We start from the raw sequence: 13,997 nt of genomic DNA on the forward strand, positions 1-13,997 counted from the left end.
TGTAGTGTTTGTGTTTAAAGCATCATGTAACTTTTAACTGAATAAAAAATAACTGCTTCAAATGCATGTTGATGGTTAAGTGTCTTGAAACAGGATGAATGGTGTCTCTGTCTCAGCCACTCTGCCCCCCATCACTTTTTTCTGCATTATATAACTTAGTTGGAGGGTAGGATCACAGCATTACATTCAGTGCTGTGAAAAAGTATTTGCCCCCTTATATATATTGAAGGTTCACTGAAGACTCGGTCAGGAGGACTGACCGTTAGTGGTTTTTTTGTTTTTTTTAAGACATCAACTACAACAACATAATAGTGGAAGGAGTCAAGTGATAAGGTTTTTTGCCAGTGACAGACGCTGTTTTTTGGGCAGAAATGTAACGATGAGTCGGTCGGATAGACAGGGTGATAGACTTCTACACGTATTTTTTTTTTCCTCATACAAGTTGCCATATAAGGTCCTGTAACGCTGCTTTGTGGGACATTTCTCTTTATTCTAATTAAGCAATATCACACAAGAGGGAGTGAGGTTGTACTGTATAACAGCACTAGTGTGATTCGGTCGCGGCCGAGTGCCGCAGATAATCACACCAGTGCTGTTATACAGTACAACCTCACTCCCTCTTGTGTGATATTGCTTTTATACAACAGTTCTACAAGTATAAACCACAAGACATTATGATTTGTTTATATAGTTAATCATTTATTTGGCTCCACCAAAACAAATAGTTCCGTAACTGGAAGGGAGACTAGGCTGTTGCCAGGCAAACATTTCCTACAAACCGCTACAATGTCTGCATATTACCGCTACTTGTATCATTCACATTATCTGAATGTTTCCATTTATTGTGCAACCACTAAAATAAGAGTCCAGTGACAGTCGCTTCGGTGGCATGATGTGTGTTTCTGATGAATTAACAGCTCGATCAGACAGCACGTTGCTCCATCGTTTCCGGCTCTCCATAGATGGTCTCCAGTAAGTTTTTAGCAAGCTTTCAGACCTGCGAAACAAGTTTTTGTTTAGATATGTATTTTATGTTCGGACTGCGACACAGTATCTATGAATCAAAAGCATCTCACCTATGCCCACTCACTGCCATGATCTCCCTCGCCTCGAGTCCAGCATCAGACAGTTTCTGTATGGCAGTGGCTCTCAGGCTGTGATTGGTGTATGACGTGTGTGTTCCTGCCTCCTTGCACATCCTGGGTAACATCTGTGACAGCTGGTTTACTCCAAGGGAAACGGCGGTATACCAGAAGCTGTCCATCGCCACTGTTACCCTCCTCGGCTGCAGATGCAGATACAGGGCCTTTGCATCAGGCGGAATTTTCTTGAGATATTTTTCGAGCGACGTTACCAGGCAGAGCGCATTTCCTCACTCCTCATACATAGCGCCCCTCCGGTTTTCTCTGTCTCTCTCCAGTGGGTCTTTATGATTTTTTGTTTCTTCATTGAACGTCATGGTGAAATATTTTGCTCCATTGTCGTCACATTTAAGGACGAATGAGTTGATGTAATAGTGTAATCCAGCCCGAAGTCCCAGGTAGCTGCCGATGCTGTACAACTCTCCTTTAGTTGTCCGGATCGATCCATAAAACTGCCTCAACACTGTGTTCAGCCCACTCTGACTAACTGACTAAAAGTTGACCTGGATATCTTTCCGATTCAGCCAAGTCTGAACGCAGTTCAGAGCCCAGGTTGTCTGCTTTACAGTGTTGGCTTCATTTTTGCTCTTCTCTAATTTGTCGAGGTCGGCTGATGTCATATCAACACACCTGGTTTGCGCTGATGTATCCTGGCCTCTCTCCTTCCCTTCGTCCTCTTCTGAGTCTGACCATTCGTAATTTAAATCAAATGCAATTTGTGGAAATATGTCCATCTTTGCGGTGCAAAGTTTGCCACAATCCAAGACGGTAATTGGAACGTCTGCGCAGCGGAGTGATATGTCTGTAAAGAGACCCAATGCGGTTGTACTCTATATCAGCACTCATGGAATGCCTCTTGTCCAATCAAATGACGTGGTCGGAACTAACTGTTGTATAATGAAACATAACATTGCTCCAGTTATGTTTTATGTTTGCAGCATACCAATATATCCTGGTAAGAAGTGAACCACCATTACAGTTTATCCTGAAGTTACCTCACTAACTAACAAACTGCTTTGTGATAGAGGCCCCTGATGTTTTTGAAATGTACAAATGAAGAAGTGTTTCACTTCAACAGTTATCATCTGCTGTTTATCTTATTTGTACAACACAGAGTTCCTGACTTAACAGAAGTTAAAGTCTGTGCATGTGTGCGTATGTGCATGTGTGCGTGCATGCGTGCGTGTGTTTGTGTGTGTTAAAACTATTGTGCTGCTGTCAGAGAATTGTCAATTGTATTAAAAAAAGGTTGAAGTTGAGTGAATGGCATACATTTAATGGTAGTTAACACAACCTTTTGGAGGCTGCTGTACATGTATTTCTGTACACATTTGTCAAATGATTTTAAACAGTGTGAAATTCTAAATATATTTTGCAGAAGTAATCTACCTAAAATAATTCAGTTTCCTGTTAAATGCAGTCTTGTGTATGAATGCGTTGCAGCGTATTTGACAGGTGTTAGGAACGCCTTCAGAGAGATCAGCACAGTATCATTTATCATTTCAGAAGCTCACTCTCCAGGCTTTGATGCCTTCAGGCCCCTCAGGACCAAACTGAACAGTCACTACGGTTGAGTTTCATGGATCCATTCGATATCTATGTTAATGTAGAGAGACCCTCAGGTAATCCTGGTAAGAGGAAGACTTTGGGAAAATGTTCTGACAATATTTATGCAAATGAAGACAAGATTCACACTCTGGAGCCAAAGAGACATGAACCTGCACTCTCAGGTAATGAACACAAACATACACACTCTAAAAGGATGTTGACTGCATTTCTTACATAACAACACACACATAGACTTTCATATCTTCTAACTCTAAGGCTTTATTGCTTCAATCTGTTTTCTGTTATAAAACGACTGTTGCATAAATAAGTACTGAGATGGCTATGACATAGGATGCAGGCAACCGGTAACAGGAGTACACCTCGCATCATCTTCTATGAATCATAATGCAATTTTCCAGAAAATTGATTTGTCAGAAGGTGGTGCTTTTAATGAAACATAACCTGATCCAATTATGTTTTATGTTTGCAGCATAACAATATATCCTAGTAAGAAGTGAAAAGCCATTGTAGCACTGAAAAGTTCAAGTTTATACTGAAGTTACCACACTAACTAAAAAGCTGCTTTGTGATAGAGGCCTCTGATGTTCCCTAAATAGTTGTACAATGAAGAAGTGTTTCACTTCAACAGTTATCATCTGCTGTTTATCTTATTTGTAAAACACAGTGCCTGACTTAACAGAAGTGAAAAAAGGGAAGAGAATTGTCAATTGTATTTAAAAAAAAATGGTTTAAGTTGTGTGAATGGCATACATTAGTAAACACAGCCTTTTGGGAGGCTGCAGTATGATATTTTTAATATATTTTTGCAGAAGTAACCTACACAAAAGATTCAGGTTCCTGTTAAATCCAGTTGGACCTGTAGTTTATCATTTATCATTTCAGAAGCTCACTCTCCAGACTTTGATGCCTTCAGGCCCCTCAGGACCAAACTGAACTGTCAATACAGCTGATGTTTCATGGATCAGTTTAATATTTATGTTAATGTAGAGAGACCCTCAGGTTATCCTGGTAAGAGGAAGACTTTGGGAAAATGTTCAGAAAATGTTAATGCAAATGAAGACAAGATCCACACGCTGGAGCCAATGAGACATGAACCTGCACTCTCAGGTAATGCTGTTGTGAGGTGCAAGGTGTGAAAAGAGAACAAACTGAAGCCTTGGCAATTGACGCAAAGAATTATGAATAAAACGTTTATTGCTTTTGTTCTGTCAGCTGTAGATGACACTTAATCGACTCTCTCAATGAGAGATGTAATAGAGAAATGTTATAGAACTCATCTCCTGAGTTATTCTACTGCCTTAAATCCCTGGTGGCAGGGATGTGCTGATTAGTCAGGTTATTTCATGGCTGGACCGGGGGTCCCCAAGAGCAGGGGCGCCACCAGAAATTTTGGGCCCCATGAAAAGTAATCTAATTGGGCCCTTGTATAGGCCGGCAAAAAATATGATGCCGTTTTATATAAAACTATGCATTTTAATGATATTTTTGACTATCATTCCCATATTTGTGAAAAGAACAACATGACAGTTTCTTAGTTACTGCTCACTGTCTCCCTTGTAATCCCGCATGCAGGTCTAATTTATCTCCACAACTAGACTCACAGGTGGTGGCATTGGATCTGGGGTGAAAAAATACATATATGAGGCTGTATGGTCGTTGCGATTTAATCTTCTGATTTTCAGAAAATATAAACATTTCTCTGATTGTATTGAGAGTTGTATTGAGTCAGTCTGCATACACCAGACATGTTCTCCTCTGCTCCTACTGCAAAGCAGGGGGGGAGAGAGTCCCAAACTACTGACCAAACATTCTATTTTAGTGATAGCTGAATCGGCGCGTTCTCACAGTTTAACTTCGTTCAAGACAGTGCCAGATTTCCATCGAGCCTTCCAGGCGAAAACCGACTAAAACACACCGTGAACAGTAATATGTAGCGGAAAATCACTCAGTCTGGCTGTTGTGTATAAAAAGGACGCTGGACGAGAGGTTTCTACACGCAACTCGCTTTACTTTTGATCAAAACGAAACTTAACTATTTCAGACAGAAACAGCTGCATACCAAACATGCAGTGAAGCATTACCAAACGAACACAGATTATTTCGTCCTGAACGGACACAACACTGGCAACACCAGCCACCGCAGTGTCGCACCGCCGCATGCGTCATCAGTGTGCTAAGCATGGAGGCAAAAATAAATGAAGGCTTCACATCTGTTTTTTTATTGAGATATATCTAAAAAGTTTTGGAGTGATGTTGAATCTCATTTTTTTTATGCTGCTAACTCTGTCCATTCTCTTACCCTTAAACATGTTATTTGCTATGTTAACCCAGAAGATAATGCTCTTGAACACATGATGAACTTTGTTATCCTATGCAAAATGTTTTATTCACAAACAAAAAATTGCAAAATCACTACCATATTTGCTCCTTTTCTCCTGGAACTGAGCTCTTTGCTTAAATCTCTGATTTTGTTAAATAACAAAAAAAGTAATACCTTACTGAGTCATAATGAAAAGTTTTTCCCTGAAGCCACTGTCTGAACTATCTATTTATTTATTATTTTATTTTTCCCTTTCTGCTTCTTCTTTTTTTAAAATTATTTATTTATTTACTTATTTATGTATTTTATTTTTAATTTGTACTCTATCCTGTCCCGCAAACCTGAAATGGCACATTGAACTAAAGCAGCCTTTCAAGGTACGTGCAAGTGAATAAAAAATGAAAAGACACGGCAACAGCGAGCCAAAACAGATCCTCTACCACCCAAATTGCATTAACAGCGTACAGTAGCGGCTCCGCTGTCTTCATCTCCCAGCCGCAGCTGGACAACCTGGTTTTGCAGAATATTGTCGCAGAGCTGCAGTTTCAGTGTTAAAACTGATAGAATATAGCCGTCAGTGGTTCTATATGAGCTGTAGCAATAATTTTGAAAAATAATAGCTTTCCCAACACTGACTTTCAGTCACCACTTAATGATGGATGATATGAGGATGAGGAACCTGCTGCTGCTGAAACTGAGCTAGACTCATGGCTGTCTGACTGCCTTCAATCTTTACAACTGCTGACATTAGCTTTAACTGTTCTTAAACTGTGTTAGCTGTCAACTGTGCTCACAGGAGTTATCTTCCCTCTTCTTGCTTTCCTTCACTTTCTGCCTTTTCCTTTGGTTTGAAAGACATGTCTTAATAAGCAGCAGCCATTCCGCTCGTTAAGCTGTTAGGAGACGCATCTTCGCGCACCTGCAGCTGCAGGGGTGGACAGAACCATTAGGTATTGAGTGATTATATAGTGATATATTCAGTGTTGGAGAAATAGTCCATGAGCCAGGGCCCCAAATTTGGGCCATCGGTATCATCTGGGGGGACAAAGTCTCATAGTGATTTTTGGCAAGGTATTTCTTTTATCCCTGTGGCATGAAAGAACACCAGGGACACAAAACTCAACAACTTCAATACTCAAGGCTCTCTGATGATTCAGAAAATGTATAATATACCCATACTATTTATTTGTTAGAGCCTTAAATTAGACTTGTGCAGCCAGCACAAGCCAATAGAATGGACAAATAGAATACCCTTTTAGTCCAGGCCAAATGGCCTATTTATTCATGTACAGTTGTAATAAAAAGCAATTGTTTCAATAGTGTTGTCAACATAACACTTGTAAGTGGTTTAACAAAATGTTTTATATCATGGATTTTGATATTCACCCACTTTCAGTTAGAATGTCAGAAAGTAGCTCATGCACGGAATGTTGGTGGATTTTGACAGTTTGACAAGGTTTTTCTCAGTTTTGTGAAAAGATCGTTGGTTGAGTTGAGTGGTTATAACAACACTACCAACTATGCCATCTTCAATCAACTTCCAATGAGTTCCAGGGGTATAAAAATGTAAGCCCTGTGAGTCGAATACCGAGTGCAGTAGAGTCGCGCAGCTCAATGATGATCATTACTGCGGGACTCTACTGCACTCGCTTATCGACTCACAGGGCTTCCCCACAACAAGGAAGGCTTCTCGGGTGGTGAGATTTGTTTATCTATTCCAACAAATACGGCAACTATATCAAATGTTTGATCCCTCGAAATATGTGCTGGGACCCTATTTCTAATGTTGCTGAAGTTTGGTGCTGTTCTGAGCAGCGGTTTTTACGTTAGCTAGCAGTCTGCAAACTTGATCTCTCGAGAGGGAGTCTAACACAGTTTCACGGTGTGTTAGACCACGGATTAAACACCGGAATATCCCTTTAAGTGTTTTGGGTTACAATGCAGCAAATTGAGGTTGATGGCTGCAAATGTTAATAGCCGTTTTTAGACAGGGCAACAAGCCGCCAATTTGCCCGTCCTTTTGGCGGCTCGGCCCATGGTTTTAGACAGAGGGCGGCAAATTGGGGATCTGTTTTGGTCCACCGATTTTCCGCCTCGCGTGCTATCTAAAAACGAGGCGGCAATGTGCCAGCCTCTGCTTGAGGTGGGCGGAGGTGTCGATGACCTGCACTGTTGTGCAACCGACAGCCGGGGAGTTTTAAAACCAGGAAACAGCTGATCACAGCAGTCAGTCCATCACTTCATCCGCAGACATTAAGATGAGCAACTGGACAGCCGCTGAGATCCAGGAGATGCTAGCTTTGGTTGTGTTAGCTTGTTGCTGTGTCTGCAAGCTAAGGACGGTCGCTACTTTCAAATTAAAAGCTTTCCTGGAAGACTTTCACAGCTTTTAAAGAAATGTGAGAGAAATTCTACAAAAAGAAAGTGTGAAAGAAGTTCAGGCGTGCTGAATTTTCTCACTTTTGCTGAATCAGAGTGAGGTTGGTGTTTCACTCCATCTGAAGGCATCTTTATCTGTTTAAACCTCCTAAGAAGAATGTTATTGAGTGTAAACCACAAATACGAGGCTTGATTTACTATATTTGAAATTATATCGAAACGCAAACAAATTACAAATGTTGTCTTCTAATTCCAGCTGCTGTAGGTAGTATACGAGTTAAGAAGAGCTCACTCAGAGCTGCTGCAGTGATTCTGGGTCTGCTGTGTCTTCTCCTCCTGACCGGACTCATAACTCTGGTTTTCATGTGTGAGTACTTAGTTAGCACACTGATGAAGCAACAGGTGTTACTGGTTAACAGTATTTCTTTGTAATTTAAGTTTAAGTTCATATGTGTTCATCACCCAAAACTAAATTTTCTGGGCAATTTTTTGTCTCTGTTTTCTGTGTCAAACACAGTAACCAAAAGCAATGAAATGCATGAAATGAAGATGGTCAGGTTACAGGCTAGTTACAACAACCTGACTGAAGAAAGAAACCAGCTACAGACCAGTTACAACAACCTGACTGAAGAAAGAGACCAGCTACAGACCAGTTACAACCAACAGGTTACAGCCTTTACAAAAGAGAGAAATGATCTTCAGAGAAAGATTGAAGGTAACCAGAGGATGTAATTTCTGAAGAGACTGTGATGCAATTGCTGGCTGCCATAGCTGATGCTGAGCTGTATTGCTTTAATGTATAGCTGGGAGCTAAACAGTACATCTGTCTTTTTGACTTCATGAAGACAAGAAAAGTAGGAAAGGTATCATGGGTGCAACATATCGTGTAAACAATGTTTCACTAACAAGACCAAGCCACAGTTTATCATTGAAGTAGTTTATTTGAATTGGTAGAAGATCTTGGAAAGGATAGGAAAGGGGGTTGGGTTGTTGGATGAGCGAAAGAGGGGTCGAGGTTGGTGGATGAAGAGGAAAGTTTGACTAGGGTTGCGGATTGGCTGGACCCTATAGGAACCAGGGAGGTTGAGACTCAGAGTGGAAGTAAGTCTCAATGAGCGCACATCTTGGTCGGCGTGGCTTCATCATCCGCCAAAAGGTATTACTGGGTTACTCGGCAAAGTGCTTGATGGATATCGCTGAGGTTGCTGCAGATGTAGCTGTTGTAGGCTTGGGAGGACCAGCGGCCGGAGGACTTTGATGGTGGCTGAGACCTAAGGTGAGATTTCGGATGTCTTTTGTGATGTCCAGTTATTGTGAGCAGCCTTTGTTGATGATGTCGATGGCGGTGAGGTTGTCTGAGTGGATGAGGATGACTTTTCTGGACCATTCTTGCCCCCAGAGAAGTGCAGCAATTATTACCAGATAAAGTTCATAGAGGGCAGAGGAAGGGGAGAGTGGGGACAGTTCTAAGGGCCAAATGGAGGCGAACCATCTGCCACCATAATAGCCTCTGAAACCTACTGAGGGTGTAGCGTCTGTGTACAGCTGGATGGTTGGGTAATCGGTCATCTTAAAAGAAAGAAAATGCCATTTCATGAAGACAGAAAATCACGCCACATTCACGGCTTCATTTTGCAGGAGTCATCCAGAGTGACTTCATCGTGGAGGGATGGAATGGCAGAAGACAGGAATAGAAGGTGGGAGATGAAGGATCAGCCCTGGAAGATAATGCAGATGGGGTAATTGAGCTGTCTGAGCAGGGAGAGAAGCTGATGATTGGTGCAGCGGTGGGCACGGAGATAGTTGGATATGAACAAGGAGGTAACAGGTAGCTTTTCAGTTGGCAGTTGAGGAGGTCTGCGGTCAAGGGTAAGCGTGTTTGTGCAAGCTGGGGTTCTGCTTTACGTAAGCCTTTGATCAGCATGGTGACATCCATCTATCCATTCATTGTCAACCGCTTAGAGTCGGGTCACGGGGGCAGCAGCTTCAGCAGCGAGCCCCAGACTTCCCTTTCCCTGGCCACGTCGGCTAACTCTGACTGGGGAATCCCCAGGCGCTCCCATGCCAGAGAGGAGATGTAATCCCTACACCTGGTCCTCGGTCTACCCCTAGGTCTCCTCCTAGTTGGACATGCCAGGAACACCTTCCTAGGAAGGCACCCTGGTGGCATCCTCATCAGATGCCCGAACCACCTCAACTGGCTCCTTTCCACGCAAAGGAGCAGCGCCTCTACTCTGAGTCCCTCCCGGATGGCTGAGCTTCTCACCCTATCTCTAAGGGAGACCCCAGCCACCCTGTGGAGAAAACCCATTCCAGCCACTTGTACCCGCGATCTCGTTCTTTCGGTCATGACCCATCGCTCATGACCATAGGTGAGGGTAGGGACGAAGACTGACCGGTAGATCGAGAGCTTTGCCTTCCGGCTCAGCTCCCTTTTCGTCACAACCGTGCGGTGAAGCGCATGCAACACCGCACCCACTGCTCCGACTTTCCGGTGATCTCATGCCCCATCATCCCCTCACTTGTGAACAAAACCCTGAGGTACTTAAAATCCTTCACTTGGGGCAAGAACTCATTCCCAATGGTGACATGGGGATGAGAAACGGAGGGGGATGGAGCTCCAGGGAGCAGTTTGATGAAGAAGTTGATGCCTCTGAAATATATTTGGATGGTGGAAGTTCTGATTTTGAAAACCGTATGGGTGTATGTGATGAAGCTGGTTCTTGATACGATGTCGATGGAGGGAAAGGGGATGTTGTGAAGGGGTATGGAATGACTTGAAACTGCACCATCCAGTATAGTAAGATGAAAGGGTTTTGGTTTAGCGTAAAGGTCATTTTATTAAAATTTATTGATAGAAGGCTTGATAAGGGTGGGAGAGAGGGGTCGAGGTAGGTGGATGTATAAGTGGGATAGAAAAGGTGGAAGTTGGGAAAGACCAGCAGTGGATGAGCACTGGCTTGTGATGGCAGTGGCTGTGTGCATGGTGGCGTGACTGGCAGCGGTTGCTGGAAATAGTTAACTGGGAGTAGCTGTGGGAGCTACGTTAGTGGGGGCAAAGGTACGCTCAGTTAGCTTAAAAGCTTTGACAAGGGCCGACTAATGCCAGCGGTGCGGGACACGCTTCAACTACAGGTCCACAGACGCTCATGAATGGCTTCGACATTAGCCAAAGGCCAAAGGTCGGCCTGGTGCGTCATGGCCAAGATAGAGGAAGCAGACACCGTATCATTCATAGATTTGTGCAAAAGTTAATAAAAAGATACCCCTTTATAGGTTTCTGAAAAACTTTGGTAAGTAGGATGATCAAATACATTTTAAAGTGAAATAAAACTCTTGAGCAAGGATACAGCAAACATGTCAGTTTCTCAGATTCCATTTAGTTTCTTTTATTTTTTTGCTTTGAATGAGATACTAACATTCTCTCTGTTTCTCATTCTCATTAAAGGGAAGCTAATGACTCTGTTTAATGTTGAAAGAAACACTGTATAGACTAACATGACAGATGATGGTCATTCTGTTTCAGATACTGAGGCCAGTCTGAAAGATCTGACTAATAAGACAGAGGTCCTGAGAAGGATTCTGAAGGACGGTGGTAAGAATGCTGATTAAATCAGTAAAGAAAAAATTAACCCTCGTCACAGTTCTCAGCCTGTGAACCATGAAACAGCAAACATACATATTTCTGACAGATCAAATATTGGCTCTTTGTTTTGTAGCTGAATAATAATGTCTTAATTCTCGTTGTTACCGAGATATTAAGGTTCTTTCTGTCTCCCCCCATGCTCAACAAGGATGGGAATATTTCAGAGGTAGTTTCTATTACGTGTCTTCTACCAAGAAAACCTGGCAACAGAGTCGAGATTACTGTCTTCAAAAAGGTGCCGACCTGATGATTATCAACAGCAAAGAAGAACAGGTGTGTATCTGTGTGTGTTAAAGCTTCAAGTTAAAATACTGAAGTACTATACAAGTCTACATCAGGTGGACATTTAAATTAGTTTAATGGAACTTCAATTTCAGTTAAGTTGTTTATACTTTGTGTCAAAAAAGGATTACGCAAACCAGTTCAAGAAGTACATGTGGATCGGCCTGACTGACTCACAGACAGAGGGGACGTGGAAATGGGTGGATGGGACTCTGCTGATGACCAAAAGGTTCAGACTTTTGTTTGTTTGTTTGTTTGTTTCAAATTAAATAACTTTAATTGTGCTTCTTGGATTACATTCTCTAATGAAAGTTAATTTTTTTAATTGCAGCTACTGGACTTCTGGGGAGCCCAACGGTGGAACACATGAAAACTGCGGGGATATAAAGAATTATGATGCCACAAATAGTTGGAATGATGAAAGCTGTTCCCTTTCACTCAACTGGGTCTGTGAAAGGAAACACCTACAATGAATGTTTGTGAAAAGTAAAAAAAAAAACTTGTGAAAAGTGGCAGTTGAGGAGGCCTTGCTGTTGTTTTAAGTCATTACAGCATCAATACTGTGTGTTTGATCACTGTTCAGTTATTGTACCTGTTATTATTTATTGCATTTAGATACTGGTCATTTAGAAAATGGTGCCTCTTCAACATTAAAATGTTGCTTTCATGGCATGGTGAATATGCGTTATATTAATTTACAATATAAATCCAGCAATTGATCTTTTATGTATTTAATTTGAATTCAAATCCCTTATTTAAATCACTTTTTATGTACAGTGGTCCTTTCAGTTTGTGACCCCTATACAATTGTCTATATTTCTGCATAAATATGACCTAAAACAATCATCAGATTTTCACACAAGTCCTAAAAGTAAATAAAGAGAACCCAATTAAACAAAGGCAACAAAAAAATTATACTTGGTCATTTATTTATTGAGAAAAATTATCCAATCTGTGAGTGGCAAAAATATGTGAACCTCTCGGATTGGCAGTTAATTTGAAAGTAGAAATTAGAGTCAGGTGTTTTCAATCAGACAGTAAGTGGGCGCCCTGTTCTTTTTAAAGAAAAGGGATCTATTTAGTCTATCTAGATCTAATCTGATCTTCACAACACATGTTTGTTAAAGTGTATCATGGCCTGAACAAAGGAGATTTCTGAGGACCTCAGAAAAAGAGTTGTTGATGCTCATCTGGCCAGAAAAGATTACGAAACCATCTCTAAAGAGTTTGGACTTCACCAATCCACAGTCAGACAGATTGTGTACAAATTGAGGAAATTCAAGACAATTGTTACCTCCCAAGGAGTGGTCGACCAACAAAGATCACTTCAAGAGCAACACATATAATCATCGGCGAGGTCACAAAGGACCCCAGGGTAACTTCTAAGCAACTAAAGGTCTTTCTCACATTGGCTAATATTAATGTTCATGAGTCCACCGTAAGGAGAACACTGAACAACAATGTTATGCATGGCAGGGTTGCAAGGAGAAAGCCACTGCTTTCCAAAAACAGCATTACTGCCCATCTGCAGTTTGCTAAAGATCATGTGGACAAGCCAGAAGTCTATTGGAAAATGTTTTGTGGACGGTTGAGACCAAAATAGAGGGTAGGATCACAGCATTTCATACATGTTTACTTCAAGATACAAGTTTTCAACAAAAGGCATTGTTATGGCATAATGAGTTCTGTTTGTAGTTGGTACCTACATTACGTCTAACAAATTGTTACAGACCTGGGATTTGTATTTACAACAGTGGTGTTGCACTCAGAAATTGTGGGGGGTGCCAAATCACACAAAATGCTAATTGCCACATAACGTGGCTTTATTGTAATTGTAGCACACTTAAATGAACCACAGTGCGCTTGGAGTTGAATGTTGTTTTACTTTCTTCTGCAAACCTAAACATATAGCAGCATTGTAAATCATGCGCTCCTCTCTGACCCTTATCAGAACAACACAATGCATGGATTTGGATGTGAGTTTTGTGGCTTGCTTACCTGCAAACATAAACATATAGCAGCATTGTAAATGATGCTCCTCTCTCTGAACTTCATCAGAGCAACACAATGCATGGATTGACCTGCACTGACCAAGAGCGACCCTTAAACACATTCTCCCTCTTGTGGTGAATCTCTGGAATTACAATGCCTAAATCTTTCACTTTGAGCCACAATAATTAGTTGTAAATAATAAATAAACAAATATATAGGGGGGTGTCCTTTAAAGCCACTGTCCCACATATTACATGATATTGTCAAAGAGAAGGGACATGAGTTAAAGGACTTAAAGGACAATAAGACAGTACAGTAATATAACTACCCTGTCATTAGGGCACAAGTAAATAATCTGGTTATAATTACATTTGTGTATTGTATTAAATAAATATGTATTTTATGCCAGTTTGAGTCTCATTCTTCCAGCTGCAACCCCTATCAAACGGACTTGGGAGCAAATTACGAAATAAATATAGAAACAAAAAATTAAAAGCAGTACTTTCATATCATCTAAAAAGACTTTTTTGCTTGAAAGTGTTTCTGTGACATTGCATGCAAGCGACAGGTGACGGGAGTACACGTTATCACAAACATAACCTGCTCCAGATGTGTTTTATTTGTGCAGTATAACAATATATGCTGTGGCTGTGGCTCTGTGGTAGAG

At 41.4% G+C, this 13,997-nt stretch overlaps 1 protein-coding gene across 1 annotated transcript; it reads left to right on the top strand.

The window, feature by feature from the left end:
* The first annotated feature begins 2,613 nt into the window (after positions 1-2,613).
* On the top strand, positions 2,614-12,242 carry LOC115585282 (CD209 antigen-like). The gene is made up of 7 exons (XM_030423558.1): positions 2,614-2,872; positions 7,667-7,777; positions 7,928-8,125; positions 10,937-11,005; positions 11,205-11,329; positions 11,464-11,567; positions 11,670-12,242. The coding sequence occupies exons 1-7, from the start codon at positions 2,722-2,724 to the stop codon at positions 11,809-11,811; spliced, it is 900 nt and encodes a 299-aa protein (XP_030279418.1). The 5' UTR covers positions 2,614-2,721; the 3' UTR covers positions 11,812-12,242.
* Positions 12,243-13,997: the final 1,755 nt, after the last annotated feature.

The sequence above is a fragment of the Sparus aurata genome, chromosome 1 (assembly GCF_900880675.1).
Source record: "Sparus aurata chromosome 1, fSpaAur1.1, whole genome shotgun sequence".
Classification (NCBI taxonomy): Eukaryota; Metazoa; Chordata; class Actinopteri; order Spariformes; family Sparidae; genus Sparus; species Sparus aurata.

Coding starts and splice junctions, on each gene's coding strand:
- LOC115585282 (XM_030423558.1), top strand. CDS start 2,722: ATGGATCCATTCGATATCTATGTTAATGTAGAGAGACCCTCAGGTAAT. Junction 11,330..11,463: donor TCAACAGCAAAGAAGAACAG/GTGTGTATCTGT, acceptor GTGTCAAAAAAG/GATTACGCAAACCAGTTCAA. Junction 11,568..11,669: donor ACTCTGCTGATGACCAAAAG/GTTCAGACTTTT, acceptor TTTTAATTGCAG/CTACTGGACTTCTGGGGAGC.